The following is an 18,900-nucleotide window of genomic DNA, read 5'->3' as shown; positions in this document are numbered from 1 at the left end:
AAAAAAAAAAAAGAGTGGTTAATGTTATTTATGAAAATGTTGTCAAATGAAGATTTGGAAAGCAAGCTTTCAGTACAAAAATCTTCTCTTGCACTGAATGAACTTCAGAAATTGACATCTTGTATCACCTATTGTAAAACCATATGAGAAATCCCATGCTGGCTTTGTTGGTGCTGTTGCTAACTTCGGTAAAGTTGGTTCTGACTCATAGTGACTTTATACTGGGTTTCCAAAGAATGGCTGGTGAGTCTGAACTGCTGACTTTGCAATTCTAACTGACCTTGTGGTCCAGTGCTTACCCTACAGCACCACACCAGGACCCTATTGCTCTATGTGATTTTGGTCATTATACTGCAAACAACTCTAAATTGACTCCTCTGTACAATGTTGCTGTGGCAATTACAGATAATTTCCCCCCCATTAAGAGCAAATAACCGTCTTGACAATGCCAAATCTCTTCCATGAAACTATCTATTGATCATCGCGATTATCTTCATATGCACATGAATTAAGACTATATGATTCACAAACATAAAAAGTGCAACAAAATGGGTAATTAACTTTGGATTCCGTGTGTGCAGGGAATGATTTACTAAAGAGTGGAAAAAGAAAAGCGCTACCTTATTCATCTGCTAGAAGTATTTTGATTTTTGTCCTATTTCAGCAGTAGCCCTGGTGATGCTATAGGATAAGCACTGCACTGCTAGCCACAAGGTCAGCGTTTCAAATCCACCAGTGGCTCTGTGGAGAAGGAAGAGGCTGTCAGCTCCTGTAAAGACTTACAGTCTTGGAAACCCTAAGCAGGGGCGTTTCGAGTTAGAATCGATGAAGTGGCAGCGGGTTTTGTTTCCGTTTGGTTGTATTACTTAAGGCAAATATAGCCCTAATACAGAAAGATGACAATAACGCCACAAATAAAACGTCATGAAGTCTCCATTTATAAAGAAATTAGCAGTCTTAGATCTTGAACGAAAAAGAAATTAAATCATCTGGTTGTATTTTTCCTAGGTGGTCGTTAAAGCACAGAATGAATTTAACTTCAGGGTACCTATACAGCTGACAGCATTTCTGGTTTCTTCTGAAACTGATTTAGTAGACAAGTACTGCAGCTGTTAAAATAATTTTAAGGCAGGATTTTTTTTTTTTCAAACCTCTACAAAAAACATCCATGATTCTAAGTTGTAATTTTCGGAAAGCATTTTAAAATGTTGCACTTCTGGATTAATATACTTTCTTTCTTTTAAAAACGCCTATGAATTGTCATATTCTTAATGCAAAAGATTTGCAGTCAACATCATGCCCAGCACAGGGTAAATACCCATGGATGAACCCAAACAGCAGGAGTATAGAGGAAACTCTCTTGTTCTCCACAGCATCACCAACATAGGCTAATACACTGGACTGCAAAGTCAGTTTGAACAGCAAGGTTGGCGGTTCAAGCTCACCAGCTGCTCCTCAGAAACCCTGTACAGGATCACTGTGAGTCGGAACTGACTCGACAGCGCTTAACAGCAACAACCAGTACTTCTAATGAACGAATGTCTTAAGGACTTGCTCAGCCTACAGGGGTCAAAGGACATCTGTTTTAGTTTACCACACTCCAGGATTCAACTCTGACCTGCAATCCCACTGGATCTGGCTAGTTTTCTAATAGTAGCATTAGAACCAACACATAGGATACCATATGCAACAATGCTACAGCTTCTATTACTTATTGGAATACGTAAACTGTATTCCAAAACTACTATCATCTCTCTCTCAAGTGCAAGAATTCTGTAAAACGTAACACTGTTTCTGTAGCAGGACTGACAAAGCTGACTGAAATAATAAACGCTCACTCCTATACAAGTCATAAAACAACTGATGGTAAAACAATGACCCAACCAGACTGAAAGAAAACACTGAAATTATTTTTAAACACTTCTGTAATTATGTTGTAAAAGTAACTAGTTCTCTTCACAACGATAATAATAAATAACAATAATAAAGCTATTATCACTATTCAAAAGAAGTGTACTTTTCAAGTGCTTGGGTCACAAAGACTAACTCGTGCATCTCACAGATACTTTTCTTTGATCTTTTCAAGCAGGAAATGAATCCCAATGATGGGAATGTAGAGCCCAGATAGCTCGCTTGGTCTCATGATGAACTTTGCCAAGCTACCAGAACTCCTGGCTGGGGAAACTGACCTGGGTCCCCAGCATTCTGAGTTCAGGTGTAAGGCAGACTGCACACTGCATCTTACTGGTATCACCATTATGAGGCTGCTCTCTCTCTCTCATCACAGACATGGCCTCAAATGTCTGCTTCCAACTTCTCACCCTAAACTGCCTTCTGGGAATTGCAACCAATTTTATCTGCAGGAATGTATTCCTTGTCATTACACATCTCCACTCCACAGAGTAAGTGCTCAGTGAGTCAAATAAACTAGATTCTGAATCAAGATTGTTGACATTTAAATGCACTCAATCATTCAACAAATTGCAACATTATTTTACTATGTTGCAATCTATAATAAACTTCCTGGCATTTCAAGTACCTTTCCTTTATTACCTTGTTCTGGATATCTGGAGACTAAGCTACACAAATGCACTAAAGTAAAAAGATAAAGCTCTTCTTTTATGAAGTAGCTCTACTACCACCACCCTTACATACACACACACAAACACACACAAACTTCCACACTTAAACTTTATGAAATCTGCAGTTTATGTAACCAATACGTAGAGCTCCATGATTTCTGATTGTTTCTACTTGCTGAATAAACTTAAAAATTTCTACTCACACACACACACAAAAATAAATAAATAAAAAGCAAGAACAAACTGGAGTATGGAGTTGAAATCATATTCTCCTCAATTTTCACATAATGCATATCAGGATTATAAACATTGAAGAATACATATGATATAATAATCAGAACAATTATTTTATGAGTAATTTAATTTTTAAGACATCATCATATCTTTTCTATTATTTTGATTTCTCCAGTTCCGTAATAGAAAATATTTGATTTCTGGTTTGCAACTACAATTCTTGGCTTCAGGAAGCTTAGAAAAATAACAAGAAATTTTAATAACAAACACAATTACTTGGCTGAAGACAGGAACTGTTCTTTATAAGCACAGACTTTAAGGTCACTGTTATGTCTGGACTAGTCTCATGTAACACTCTCTAAGCACATACTCAAGAAAGAAAAACTTCACACACTTTAATGCCAAAACATTTTTTTTCTTTTTTTGGCTACTCTGATAGCATAGTGGTTACAAGTCGGGCTACTAACCACAAAGTCAGAAGTTCGAAACTACCAGCCATGCCATGGGAGAAAGATGAGGCTTTCTGCCCCCATAAAGATTTTCAGCCTCAGAAGCCCTACTATGAGTGGGAACTGACTCCACAGCACATAACCACCACCATCAACCAGCACAGCCACATAATCATATTGAGAGACATGAATGGCTTAAAAAAAAAGACAATCTATGTGTACTCCTAAACATAGGCGACAGTCCCCAAAAATAAACACAGACAGCAAAAAAGAAAATAAATAAATACAGACAGCAAAAAAAATAAATAAAAAAACATACAGCAAAAAAAAAAAAACAGCAAAAGAAAATACAGACAACAAAATTTTATATGCTGAACCTATTTTCCCAGTAGGAAAAGAAGCTCCTTCAGTATCAAAAACAACAGAAAACACGTCACAAAATTCAAATTACAAAGAAAACAAGGAGCATTAAAATGGCTGGTTTGCATAAAGCAACAAAACTCCTCTCCTTCTATGGAAACCAGTGCTCTCAAGAAATGCTATTATCAAAGTTCATTTTCCTAGTGACTTAGACCGCCTTTTATTGTGCATAGTGTATGTTGTTGTTAAGTGCCCTTGAGTAGATTTCAACTCCTAGCAACCCTGTGCAGGATTTCCGAGGAGGAGCAACAACTATGCTGGTGGATTTGAACTACTGACCTCGCGGTCCAACACATTATCCCACAACGCCACACCAGGGCTCTGCATACTGTATAGGCCATTTCAGATAGATATTCCATTCCACACGGTATCTGAAAGCATAATTAAGCTGACTCTACCAAAGTCATTCTCAAAAAAAGTGAAACACCTTTCCCAAGGTACCCCGCCCACCTTATTACCAGCAGAACTACTGTTTGGACCCATGACTGCCCTGTCTCACTATAAGGGCCATGACCTTTCCACACCATCTGACTCCCAAAGCAGTTTAAAAAAAAAAAAAACTCTAAACTTTTCAAATGTTATTTAAAAGATTTCTTTATGCACTTTTCGGTCCCAGGCCAACAACTATGCACTGTGCACCAGTATCACACTGAGGAAATGAAGAGGACATGGCTTCTGTCTCTGAAGTGCCCACTGAGCTCGGCAGAGCTGTTCATGGACTTAGGTATGATAGCACAATGCACAGCTAATTGGTTGGGCGGACATTTAAGAGGATTCATTTAGTCCTTGGCAATCCAGGGCTACCCCGTCAACCTCATCAAGCCACCCCCATCCAGCTTCTATAATTAATGCAAATGATAAATCCTTTCCAATAAGTCATCAGGTATCTTAAAAAACATTTCAAAGGCATTATAAACAGATCAAGCAATGGAAGAAATATCACCTTTCTTAAATTAAACCTATCAGAGAAATCCTAACTAGAACATGTCTTATGAAATAAAGAGCAACATACATCTAATTCTCTAAAACTGACTCTAGCTTTTCTTACTTCCCATATTCCAATGTCAAACTTTCTGAAAAAATTTATCAGTTTGCCAAGTTTGCCAGAGTCTTCATCAAAATAAATAAATTCTGAACTTAAAATATGCAAACCAAGAATGCCATGTATCTTCTAGCTATTCTTCATTACAGTTTGGGAACACTCTTAAATCTACCAACACAAACTAAAAGGTAGCTTGTTTCTAAATATGTGACCAACAGGCTGCAAAATAAACAATGCTAATAGACCATGTTATGTGAAACTTGAGCAAGTCAGGATCTGGGATCATTGGAAAAGGGGTTGAGTAAAGCTTAAATACTTAGATATTTCTCTTATTTCCATTTTTAGAACAGCAATTTCCCCCCAGAGAAATTCAAGGCCCACATATGAAGCTTTTAAAAGTCTATTCTCACACTATCTACATTTTTCCATTACATAATTACCTAGCAAACTCAGTTTCTTTCCTCTACAAATCACTAAAGTGCCCAGCTACATAAACACAATCATTCCTGAGGTCTTTATTGTCTGGAAATCTTTGAAGAAAAATGAAAAAACCCACACACTTTGCAAGACCTTCACTCAAACAACTCAATTTGGATTTAACATCAAATTCTAATTTACTATCAAACCATACTACAAAAAACGAAAGAACATAGTCTAGTCAAAATAAGCCTGGTTACAAGGGTTGGAAGCAAATTTTAGCTACATGATTCTCAGGTCTATACAAACTAAAAAAGTTCTCAGAGATAATATATCTATTAAAACCAGACAGAACCACAGCCATAGCACCACTTTAACCAAGTTTTTCAAACAACTTAATATTCTTATTGCTAAAATAGGCTATAAATAGGATTTTTAAGATGAGCATTTCATTCTATTTTCTAAACTGAGGTACTAAATAATCTCAAAATTGAATTCTTAAAACCATTACAATCTACCTACCACAGTGATTTAAATCCACACAATTTTAAAGATCAGGTTTCCACACACATTGCAAATAACTTGTACATATAAACAGAAGTGCAATTTTAGCAATAAACGCACTCACTTGAAACAATGGCTTGCCAAGAGAAATGCTCTGAAAGACACAGCAAATGTCCTTGTTTACAATGAGACCATTTATATTCGGAGAGTCACTCACCACTTCTTCCAATGCAGCACTTCGTCCGAAAGAACAAGTGAGGTGTGTGAGGCAGTTAACAAAGGAGGAGAAAAGTTCATTTGGAATGGCAGTTAAAGCATTTCGAGGGAACACAGTTATCAGGTTGCTGATAATGCTGGAAATTCCCACAGCTTCAGAATCTTCTATCTCAATCCTACAAATCAAGGAAAACAATTATCTAGTAGAAGAAACGTTACAATAACTCACGTCCAAACATGCAAATATTATCATCTACTCATTTTCAAAGGTATGCCTCTGTGCATTCATTCAAAACAAAGGAGGAAATTCACTAGCTCTTTTATCCCTTCTACTGCTAAACACCAAAAAAAGACAAAAGCTCCCTTTCCAACTATAAAGGCTAAGTATACCTACCCATTGATGGTATTCAATAATCCCTCAATGAAGTGAGCTAGGTAGTCAACTTGGGATCCTTCATCGGGGAAGATGGGTCCATGAAGAGAAGCTAACTGGGCAAGACACTGCAGAGAATCTTGTGCCATATCGGAGTCCTCTCTGATTTTTCGATGTACCTGTTAGAAAGAATTACTAACCCATAAAAATAAATTCTTCTTTTGTAAGGGTCATGTGTCTATGAGGACGAATGGGGTCAGAGAACAATTCACTGGAGCTATTTATTTCTAAAAAAGAGATAAATTCCTGAACTAAACTAAATTTGAATATTGGTCCTTACTCAGTCCACTTTACATCATTGGCCATGATTATAAACGTTATCAATTGGTTTTTAACTCAGGGCTACCTACATTTTGAAAACTGAACTGTCTCCAGCATGTTATGACAAAGAGAGAAACAGATGCCAGCCAGTCAAGACATACTGCTACTTCTAAAAACAGCAACGCCGACAGTCATCTGTATTATGCTAACTATGCCTCGCTACAGCTTCTTGCTAAAGTTAGCTGGTAAGTTCAACCAAGAGTATATCGATACTACCTTAGTGGAAGTAAACAGATGCAGTCTTAAAAAATTATTATATTGCTCAATTCCTAGACATTCGTTCATTCAAACAATATGTAAGCATACCAAGATTACCCAAAATTTCTTTGTTGGAATCTCATTTTATACATGTATATTATTTAAACATAATATTCATGCTGTTATGATTTTATTAATGAGTGACAAAATTTTAAGCTTAAAGATTACATAGCTTTTATTTCAATGAGGAATACTGATACAAAACATGTGGCCCGGTATAGAAATATTCTGTATCAAAGAAATGCTCCCAAAACACTGCTACCTAATTTTACATTATCAATATTATATAATAACTTTTAAAGAGCTCTCATTTCTATAATCTAATCAGAAGAAAATCTATTTAGTGTCTAAGAAATGGCATGGCAACTGTTTATGTGACCCTCTCACCACATTTACTGCGTGACTGCCTTTCTAACAATCACAAGCTCTATGGGTGCGGCTGCCACACTCCTTCTCACTCGCCCTATACCAATCTCTCTACTTTATGAACGTCACTTAGTTTTGAACTTTATTCTCCATTTGTTTCAGGCCTCTGCAAATCACTTACAATTCAGAACAGTTCTTTTAAGTATTCACTGGTGTACTGCTACTGTTGTTGTTGTTAAGTGCCGTCGAGTCGGTACTGACCCATAGCAACCCTGTACAGGGTTTCCGAGGCTATAAATCTTTACGGGAGCAGAAAGCCTCATCTTTCTCCCACGGAACCACTGGTAGTTTTGAACTGCTGACCTTGAGGTTAGCAGCCCAACTCGTAACCACTACGCTATCAGAACTCTTTAGTATAGTGCTAAGGACACAATAAATCCTTGCACACTGACTGATTCCATTAAATATTCAACCCTCAACTTCTGAAGATTCAGTTTAAAAACTTTTAAATGCAAAAAAATAAGTCTCAAAAATGGCAAGGTTAAGTGATCTGCTGACATGCTTAAAACAGCCTGCCTTCTTTGTATAGAACAGAGGTTAGTAAATAATATTCAGTAAGGGCTGACCTGCTGTCCATACAGCATCGTTATAAAATTATAGGAGGGGGAGAAATCAACATAGTTATATTTTGAGTTTGGGTATGGCGCTGCGGTTAATGCGCTGGACTGCAAGGTTGGTTTGAAATGAAAAGTCAGTGGGTTCAGCTCACCAGCCACTCCTCGAAAACCCTAAACACGGTCGCTATGAGTTGGAACTGACTCAACAAGACTTAACAACAATAATTATACAAAAATTTAATTTATAATTCATCAGTACAACTTCTCTGGGACACAACCAAGCTTGCTTGTTCACGTATCATATATTGGTCTTTTTGGGGTACAGGTTATGTCAAAAAGTATTGTTGCTAAGGTTCCAGTCCATATATGAACGGGTTTATTCTAAACAAAATGTGCTGAAACATGTCTTTGCCATCAGTAGACAGTTGCAGAAAAATTTTAAGATGCACATCTTAGTCTTCTTAGGATGCCTTGAATATAAGGTCCAATCAGAATGGTGGCTTCTGAGGGGATCAGCTGATGGGCCAATTAAATTTAGGGCAGAGCAGTCAGCTAAGAAGGTTATGGGAACGGTTTTGTTTTTTGGGATTCCACAGGTGTATTTCTTGATAAGATTTTCTTGAAGGCTACGTGTCCTGTCATGAGGACATTTTAAGAAGATGAAAACTTGCATTGGTGACTTCCAGGCCAGGTAGTTGCACCCAGGCATTTACTTCCATTATGAAAATGCACATGCTCATTCTAGCAAGGGCTGTCCTCTGAAGACCATTGGAAAACCTTACCCCATTCACCCTACAACCCTGATCTTCCTCTTCAGACTGCATTTTGTTCCCCAAACTCAAAGAATTTTTAAAGGGAGCACAATGCAAGTCTCTCGAGGATGCCAAAGCTGCCATTTTGACGTGCTAGAAATGGAAGAGTGCAGAGATCTTCAGGGAAGGGTTAGGGAGATAGAAGCACCACCTCCAGAAGTGTGTAGACGTCAGTGGGCGGATGTGCTGGGAAACCACAGCTTTATTTCCCATAGTTCTGTTTAAGAACGGTTTCCATGATTTTATAATGCTACTTTCTGAATTATCTTTACAGTAAAGACCATAGAACATGCAAAGTCTATACAGTTCTCCCCTTTCTAAAAGGAAGAGTGTTTATAGAAGTGTGCCAGCCCCTGGTCTAGAGCAATATAAATGTCTCTCCAAATACATTCTAGTATATTATAAGGTTTGTTATTGTTGTTCAGTGCCGTCAAGTCCGTTCCAACCCATAGCAACACTGTATAGGATTTCTGAGAAGCAGCTCATGAGCTTGAACCTCCAACCTTGAAGTTCAGAGTAACTTTGTGGTCCAGCGCATCAACCCACAGCGCCACACCAGGACTCCACTTTAAGGTTTAGATGTAGTAAATTCAAAGTACAACAAACAACCAATTAACCATGGGAGATCAAAAGGGCAGCATCTGACGAAGGATAAAGGTCAGGAGGCAGGAAGGTACAGGAAAGAAGAATAGGTGAAAAGGGGACACACACACTGAGCAAGTGGGAAGAGTCAAGGTCACAAATCAAAATATATGTTAATTGTTGGACAGAAAACCAGTTTGAAAGTACGAAAACTTTCACCCAAATAACTAGGGGAGATAAAAACCAGCGGCAGGTTGTCAGGTCCTTCTTCCTTGTATGTCTTAGTTAGTGTGGCAGCTCTGCTGAAATGTGCCCACCATGGGTGACCCTGCAGGTATCTGAAACACCGGAGGCCTAGCTTCCAGCCTCACAGACACCAGAGTAGACAAAACCGACAGGTGAGTAGTAGTGTGAAGGATTAAAAAGGCATAGCTTTTCCTTTGGTGACACAAGCCATCTCTATACTAGTGTCTAGTTAGTGCTTAGTAGAGGAATTTTATTGAAGGAGAAAAAAGGCAGAATATGCAAATTCATATATGCATACAGCCTACTGAATAAACTTTAAACATAACCTATTTTTAAGTTCTTTATCTAAAAAAGTAACAAATTTTTTCGTCATCATGCCTTAAACCTAATCACCATTTAAACATTAGACCCAGGGGTATACTTTATCAAGGGGTAAAATGCAATCTTGGATAGGAAAAACCCATCTCAAAATCTTCTCTACTCAGACAGCCAAAACACTGCTGACTGCTCATCTAAAGGAGAAGAATCCAAAGAAAATTACCAAAATGAAACAGCTAACGTTCACACAAGGAGGCTTCTGGAAGATTGTGAAAAATTATCATTACCTTCTTTCCACTCTTCCAAACACTTTTTGAAGCCTCCTGATATAAAAAAGTTAATAAAATTAAAAGTAAAAGACTCTTCTCAAAGCCTGCCTATAGACTTGGATAATGTTTCCTGAAATATAAACCATATAAAACTCATGATAGATGGTTAAATCATTATATATAGCAGACTTTTACCCTTCTTCCAATGTAAGCATGACCTGGGAGTTCTATTATATTTGGAAAAGTATTTCAACGTAAGTTATACAGATTAAAAATTGCATTTGCATTTCAATACAGGAAAAAGACAGAGGACTTAAGAATCCAGGAGGACACCCACCAAGGTGAATGATGAGGTTATTCAACAAAACAAGTTGCCAAAAAAAAAAAAAAAAGAGAGAGAGAGAGAGAGAAGCAAATTAATAAAAGGATGAATTCTACTGGGACATATCAAACGTGAGGTGTCTGTAATCATTCAAACTAAAATATCGGTAATCACTTGGATGACTTAGCCCTGGCAGTCTGGAGCAGCCCGTGCTGAATAAAGCCATGGGGGGACTGGTATGGAAGAGGTGACTGAAGTCCTCCATGAAGAAGACAAGAGCCCATACTGAGTGGTCAGCAAAGTGGAGAGCTGTATGAGGTATACCAACAGGTATGTGGTGAGGAAAGAAACAGGCCATCTCTGAGATCAGGAAGAATAGGTCTAAAGGGTAGGAGGGAAACCTCATGAGAGGGTTTTCAGGAACTTTTCAGGAGAAAGGAAAAATCAAGACGCTTGTAAGGTTCTGAGGGACAGAATAAATCATAAAGTATTCCTATATTCAGACAAGTTAACCTATTTACAGTCTGCATCTCACACAAAGGAGTTCTGGGGGCAGAATGATTACATGGTCAACTTCTAAGAGAAAGGCTGCCAGTTCCAAAGCTTCAGTGCAGCCCCTGGAAGAAAAGGCCTAGCGTTCTGCTCCCATAAAGATGGCCCGCACAGAGCATTCCTGTAGAAGTCTAGGGAGTAGCAATGTCCATGTTACAATTCACATAACTGAGACCAGATTCAACAACAACGGAATTAAATCAAAATATTAGTTATTGCCATTTCTGTGATAAAACGAAAATAATTTGTCAATGGCTTTAAATCAAAGTCACATGCTATATTCTTTGTTAAACTCTGCATGTAAAAAAGGGTTAACTTTTAAATGCAAAAGCTATTTGCATGTGGTGGTTCACAGCTGACAGGAGCAGCTGTCTGGTTTGTCTAGACAGCTGTTCAGACTTGGTGGGGTTGTTTCCAGTACTGCCAGCAAGTTTTTCACCTTTTCAAAAACTGCTGGAGCAGGATCGACTTTCAGTCAAATGAATAATACAAAGAATTGAACTTGGACAGATATCAAAACAATTCCTGTCAGATGAGGCAGGCAACAGAATTTCAACATTTAGTCACAATTATCCCTTTGATCTTGATAGAATTTTGAGTTTCACCATGCCTCTGACTTAAAAAAAGAAAATGCAAGTTCAATGAGTACTCAGGCTGAACACTTCTATAGAAGACACTGTATTGTATGGATAACCTTGAGGCACTGTAAAAGACACACTAAAATATTCCAAATGGTTCAATCTTAATACAATGTAGTTGCAAGCTTAGTAAGAATAATTTTCACAACAAATAAGAAACTATAATATGTGAAATTGAGTAAAATAGTCTTTTCTCTTCCTCTTTCATCTTGACTTGAAATTTTGCCCCAGTCATTGTTATCTGACTTGCATAGTTTACCCTATGCTTCAGATCAGCAACCAAACATACATATGCACACACCACATATATGTATTTTTTGCCTCTGTTTTAAACTGTTGTTGGAAAAACTCATGGGCAACTCTGGAAACATACTGCTCCCTTCTTGATGTTAGCCAGATAATACGCAGGACTATTTAAGGCTACTGTTTAAATAGATTATTATCCAATTATACTGCCTTGACCCATGCCATTATTCATGATTAGCAGCACAAAGGGTACCGCTCTAAAGCGATCCAAAGTGGGCTCCAGGGATCCCTAGAGGTTTCTCAAGCCCTTTTCAGAGTTATCTATGAGGCCCAGAGTATTTTCAAAACATTACTACTTTTCATAATAGTACTAAGGCAGTGTTTACACCTTTCTGTTTTCATTGCCACCCAAGGGTGCTGTGGAGTTTCCCAGAGGCTACGGGATATGTGATACTGCAACAGATTAAATGCAGAAGCAACTATGAGAATCTGACTGTCTTCCACTAAGCCCAACATTACAGAGATTTGTAAAAATGTAAAACAATGACACTTTTGTCTTTCTTAAATTTCTTTTTTCTTTAAAAATACAGTTATTTGTTCATTAAACTACTTCTTAAAGTTCCAATTTAATTTCTAATATGGTTACCATCAATAACTATAACCCACATTAACAAAAATAGTTTTGGAATCCTAAATAAGCTTTTAAGAGGTAATGGGGGCCAGAGATCAAAAGTTTGAGGACTTTTGTTCTAGAACATTAAACCTTTCAGAATTCCCTAGCATTGTTATACACTAGCAAGAACATTTCTGTCACTTTTATTTAAGCAGACACACTGATTAGACGAGACCGTTTTAGGGAGACATTTTAAGAGTGTCTTGTTTTCCTTCAGAAGCTTAAAATCACATTGACTCTTTTCAGGAGCACTTTTCCCTGGCCCTCACCACCAGAGATGAAGATGAAACTTACTGTGAAGAAAAGCTCCATCACTCTGCTGTCCAGAAGAGTCTCCCGCCAGGATTCTGTTGGCTTTAACATCACATTTTGTGAGGATTCGAACATAGCTATATAATGTCTGCCCAGTGAGCTGGTGTCAAGGTCAACAACAAGAACATTCTGATTTTGCCTAAAGTACAAGTACAGCCTAAATATAACAGGAGCCATTCAGAAAGAATGCAATGGAAACAGTGTAAGCCTCTTCGCATAGGCGACATAAGTCATGCATGAAGCTAAGGAATAAAAGGCATTAAGTGCTGAAAACAAGAATGCTACCGGAATGTGAGAGAACCGCTTGATAACCGTTGTTTGCCATGCTGCAGGGATACAGAACTTTCAGAGCCAGATCACAATGCAATGGCAACAGAGGGCAAAACACTGAGTGTAAGCCAGGTGGCAAAATGTATACAAAAGAATTTATGCAACCATATCCAATAATTTCCCTAATATTTTGTAACAGCAAAAGCCCATATATATAAAATGCTGAGTCTTAGACTTAGAAACACAGCATAGCATTTTCCCCTAAAGAAATATACTCATTGGGAAAACCAATAAAGAATAAGAAGTATATATGTGTATCATTGTTATTGCTGTGGTTAAGTATTGTCAAGTTGGTTCCAATTCACAGCGACCCTCTATAGGGTTTCCAAGAGCAGCCTAAAATAGAAAATATAGTGATGAGCACATTCTCATCCATCAGGGAACAAACAGATCTTAATTGTTACCCAAAACCACTACATGCAAGAATTAAATATAATATCTAAAGATTTATTATGATTAAAGCCCATATTAGTAATGAAATTAAAGGTTCTGCAAATGCTTTGGAAGCCATTTATAATAAAGACTAAGCATTGGACTGCGAACCACAAGGTACACAGTTTGAGCTCACCAGCCGCTCTGCGGGAGAAAGATGAGGCTTTCCACGAGAATTCAAAGCCTCGGAAATACTACACAGGGTTTCTAAGTCGGAACTGACTCGATAGTACTTCAACAACAACAACACTATTTAACACCTTAAAATAGCTACTATTGTTTGGTCTCCAAAGAGCAAGGACGAGCACTGTGAGTAGACGTAAGAAGAGAAGTCACTTTCTAAAAAGTCACCCCAACACGTCTGGTAACTCCATGTGACTGATGAACAAAAGGAAAACTGGGAATCAGCTTCACTGACATCTCATTTCTCTCTTCCTTTATCTGCCCCCTGGTGGAGGAACTGGGGAAGAGTCAACAGCCAGAAGAAAGGGGCCTGGGGAACTTGAATTAAAGAGACCTGTATTTAAAAGGGGGAAATGGTCCATGAATACTATGAATGATGAAAAGTGTCAACATTTTCCAAAGTGACTTTACCTCCTTGCCTGGCACTGGTACCTATTTTGATCTAGCGTTTAGGCTGTGTTCTTCACCCCAAAGACACTGACTGAAAACTCTTACTGCTTCTGTGTGCTTCGTCATCAAGTTGATTCAGACTCAATGACAGAACCTTTGGGTTAGCAGCCAAGCGCTTAGCCAGTGCATCACCAGGGCTCCTTGGCTCTTATTACACACTGATTATCTTTTAACAAACAAAGTGAAATATCAATGGATCAGATAATATGATGTCTAGGATAAGCTTCGGTGTCCTGGTGTGGGGCTACAGGATAATCACTGGACTGCTAATCACAAAATGGACAGTTCAAACCCACCAGAAGCTCCTCGGGAACCCTTTACAGGGTCGCTATGAGTCGGAACGGACTCAAGTGCACCTAGCAAGAACAGGGTAAGGGTCAGTGCAGAGCACAGAAGGGTGAGTCTGGAAGCAGGCTGTTCTCTCTGCACTGTGTGCTCATACTCACTGCCGTTGAGTCCGCAGAAAGCCTGCTCTTTCTCTTGCAGAGCAGCTGGTGAGTTAGAACTGCCGACCTTGTGGCTCACAGTCCAATACTTAGCCTACAGCAACACCAGGGCCTTTTCTCTGCATTTGTATAGCTCTCAAAGTTTCCACAACTAGAGTGAGGGACTTGAGTATAGGAAACAGATCACCAGAGTGAGGTAATAAGTTCTTTGTACATCATCAAAAATACACCATTTATAAATTCTTTTCCTATTTTATTAAACCTGATTTACAATGTGCCATTTAATTAAAAGATACTTTCTTATGATGGAAACAGTTCAGCAATGAAAAGTATTAGATACCTATACTGAGTTCTGGGTTGTATAAAGAAAATTCTGACAATCCAGTTCCTTTAAAAAAAAAAAAAATTCTGCCATTAAAATGGTACTAGTTTTTTTTTTTCATTATCCAAATCTAACAGGCACAATATACGTATATACAGCTATTAAACACATTCACCTAGGAAAATAATACGGCATTTCAATACTTATATGCTTAAAACAGATGGCGTGACTTTACTTTTAAATTCAGTGAGATGTAAGCCAGATAAATAGGTTCACAAAACCATAATACAATGGTTGATTTCAGAGCAAACTATTTGTCATGTTTCTTTCTAATGCAGACACCCTGGTAGCTAGCAGAAGCATGTTGCTCCCTTAGGATATGACAGGCAGATTTTTCAGGTGTTAGCAACTACAGAAGAGAGCGAACATCCCTTAGAGGGGTGTTGAACATTAAAGGAAAAAGGCAGAAGCAAAGGGAGGAACATTTAGGGATGCTGTTATTCTTGGAAATATGGGAAACATCACTTCAAGTGAATGAAAAAGTCTCTCGCAGTCTCATAACCTCGCCAATTAAAATACACCAACGGGTTCATGGTCATTTATTAGTAAACAGGGAGTGACAACTTTAAAGATTAATAAAAAATACAACAGAAAAGGAAACTCAAACCAAGGTAGACTATGTATTTTTATACCCTAATGTCTGGGTTAGAAAAAGTACATACTTTATAAATACTTCTCAATATCAATTATTAATATTAAGAGTTTAAAAAAGGGCACTGTCCAGATATGAAATGGAATTTTAACGGCTCACCTGAACATCAGTTTCCAACTAATCCTCAAGTCTTTTCTATTTTTCTGTACTGGATTTAGCCTCTCCTGATCTTGGTTTATTTTTATCCACATTGTCCCTCCTTTGCAATCCATAAGGTCACATTACCTTAGAGAGCTGATAATCAACATATTTTTAAGAACTATACTCCTCTAACAGGTTGCCAAAAGCACATGAAGATTTCTGAGTTTAATATCTGATACTTATTAAAAAATAATTTCCCCATAATTACTTTATTACATGTGAGTTTTGATTTTTCAACTCCAAGTGTGGAAGAAATGGCGCTTGCTCAATTGTAATGTACGATTTGATTTGATTTACTTTGTCTTCAACACTGAAGATTTCATTACTATCTTTTCAGCAGCCAGTCTAGCACCACCACCATTCCACATCTTCATAATAAAAATGCATGCATGATCATTTTCACTACAGCACACAGCCAAACAACCACAAACTGTATCTCTAAAGACCACGTACTGTCCCCAAAGGCATTTTAATAAAGAGTGAAACATAAAAGCAACACTCTAAGAATGAATGGAACACATTTTTTAAAAACAAATCTATTCTGGCAAGAAACGTATGTTTTAGTTACCAGGCTGTTCAACGAAACTGTTAAGTTCTTGTCTCTGAACAAGAGACAGGAATTATTAGTTGTTGCTTGTGGTTTCAGCTCACAGCGTGTTTGGTTAGGGGTTCTGAGGCTTTAAATCTTCTCAGGATCAGAAAGCATTGTGTTTTTCCAGCGGAGTGGCTGGAGGGATTGAATCGTGGACCTTGTGGTCCATAGTCCAGTGTTTATCATACAAACTCACTGTGCCCCATTCCCAGCTGTTATCATCCATATAAGAGGGTTAAGTCAAAAAGTATTGCTACAAACCACAGAAACACTTATTGAACAGAATCATCAAAACATGAAGCTATTGGTTCTCACCCTATGCACCACCTGGGTATATGCACTTCTGAGGTGGGGATTTCCTGTCTCCCTAACCCTTCCCCCAACCCAAAGAAATCAGTGCTCTTCAATTTACACAGTGTTGAAACAGTACTTTAGGCATCCTCAAAGGACTCAAACTGTGTTCCTTTCAATGTTCTTTGAGTTTGGGGAACAAAAAGAATGGTAGCGTGGATGGGGTGAGGTCTGCCAAAGCAATTCTCCGAGGACAGCCCTTGCTACCCTTGAAGGCTGAGCAGGTGCGTTGTCAGGATGGAAGAACATTCCCAGGGGAACTTCACTGTCCTTTCTCACCAATGTAGTTTGCTATTGTCATCAAACTTCTTTGTAATAAGCAATACTTTTCACTTACACACATATATGGATCAAACAATTTTTCCAGTATTACTAAAAGCTGAGCAATGAACAGTAAGTCCTTCCTATTCCCCTGCACAACCCCCTACCCCCTTCAATCTCCTATTCAAAGGAAACAACATTAACAGTTTCATATATCTGGTAACTGAAACATATATTGTCAGTCAAAACAGCCTTGTTTATGAAAATCTGTTTCATTCATTATTCTACTGTTCCTTTTGTTGTTTTTGTTTCACTTTTATCCCGGAATCCCAAAAAACAGTCACCATAATCTTTTATGGTGCCCTAGTGTGGCACTATGGGTTAATGTGTTGGACTGCAAAGTTGGTTTGAACTGCAAGGTCAGCGGTTCAAGCTCACGAGCTGCTCCTTGAAAACCCTATACAGGGCCCAATGGGTCAGAACTGACTCGCTGGCACTTAACAACACCATAATCTTTTAAGCTGACTTCTCTGCCTTGAATTTAATTGGTCCAGTGGATCCCCTCAGAAGCCACTGTTTTGATTGGACCTTTGCTTTGAAGGCACCCTAAGGGAATCCAGAGACCTTGTCTGCAGCCATCCACTGAAGACAGACACACGTGTAAACACGCTTTGTTTGGAATAAACCTATGCACGTTATGAGCTGGAACCCTAGTAGCAACACTTTGGGATTTACCCTTATACATATAATTATTTAAAATTTCAAGACTATTTAAAAGCATATCACAATGTGAACAACAAAATAATCATATCTGTACATTCAGAATACGTAAAGAATTAAAGCAAGTCCATTTTTAATATGGTATTGTCAATTAACTGACGATTTCTATGTGCATAAGAGACCCAAGAAACACGTCTCCCCTGCTAATTTTCATTTTAGAATACTTAACAATGCCACCAGTATAATTCAGCAATCTAATACTTCTATTTTTAAGATGGCATGTCTTGAAATGATTTAAAGTTTAAATAAAGCAATAGTTTCAGGTGAAAAAAAAAGTTTTGGTGAAACAAGTTCCTTTCTTAAAAGTTTCTGAAAGATTGGTTTACAGTCACCATTTACCATAAGATGAGGCTTTCTGCTCCCGTAAAGATTTACAACCTCAGAAACCCTGCGCAGGGTCGCTCTGAATCAGAACCGCCTCCACGCCACATGACCACCACTACCAGCACCATTTACCATGCTATATCACACAGAACATTATACTGCTTTTTATTTGTTTACCTAAATAAGACACCAATGAAAGAAGTCTAATAGGTAAATAACTGTTTATTAAGTTATCATATACTTTCACAATGCATTATTTATTACAAGCTAGTCAGATGGAAAAGCTCCATATCATCAGTGAAAACAGGGCCAGGGGCAGACTGTGGAACAGACCATCAATTACTCATATGCAAATTCAAACTTAAATTGAAGAAAATTAAAACAAGTCCACGAGAGCCAAAATATGACCTGGAATATATGCCACCTGAATTTAGAGATCATCTGAAGAACAGAGTTGATACATTAAACACTGAAGACCAAAGACCAGAAGAGTTGTGGGATGACATCAAGAACATCATACATGAAGAAAGCAAAAAGTTATTGAGAAGACAAGAAACAAGGAAAAGGTCAAAATGGATGTCAGAAGAGACACTGAAACTAGATCTCCAGCATAGAGATGCTAAAGCAAATGGAAGAAATGAGGCGGTCCAAAAGAGGAACAGAAAATTTCAGAGATGAGCTCGATAAGACAAAGCCAAATATTACAACAACATGTGCAAAAATCTGGAATCAGAAAACCAAAAAGGA

General features: G+C 38.0%; 1 protein-coding gene across 1 annotated transcript in view; it reads right to left on the bottom strand.

The window, feature by feature from the left end:
• The window catches only part of XPO4 (exportin 4), a 127,061-nt gene that overhangs the window by 37,347 nt on the left and 70,814 nt on the right, over positions 1 to 18,900 (bottom strand). Inside the window, exons 7-9 of the mRNA XM_006831964.1 lie at positions 12,812 to 12,924; positions 6,259 to 6,416; positions 5,866 to 6,040 (exon numbers count right to left, since the gene is read on the bottom strand). Of these exons, the coding sequence (XP_006832027.1) occupies positions 5,866 to 6,040; positions 6,259 to 6,416; positions 12,812 to 12,924 (446 nt within the window). The remainder of the gene's footprint in view (positions 1 to 5,865; positions 6,041 to 6,258; positions 6,417 to 12,811; positions 12,925 to 18,900) is intronic.

This window comes from Chrysochloris asiatica, unplaced genomic scaffold, assembly GCF_000296735.1.
Source record: "Chrysochloris asiatica unplaced genomic scaffold, ChrAsi1.0 scaffold00005, whole genome shotgun sequence".
NCBI lineage: Eukaryota > Metazoa > Chordata > Mammalia > Afrosoricida > Chrysochloridae > Chrysochloris > Chrysochloris asiatica.
The sequence above is the reverse complement of the archived record's forward strand: the minus strand, read 5'-3'. Positions and strand labels throughout refer to the sequence as shown.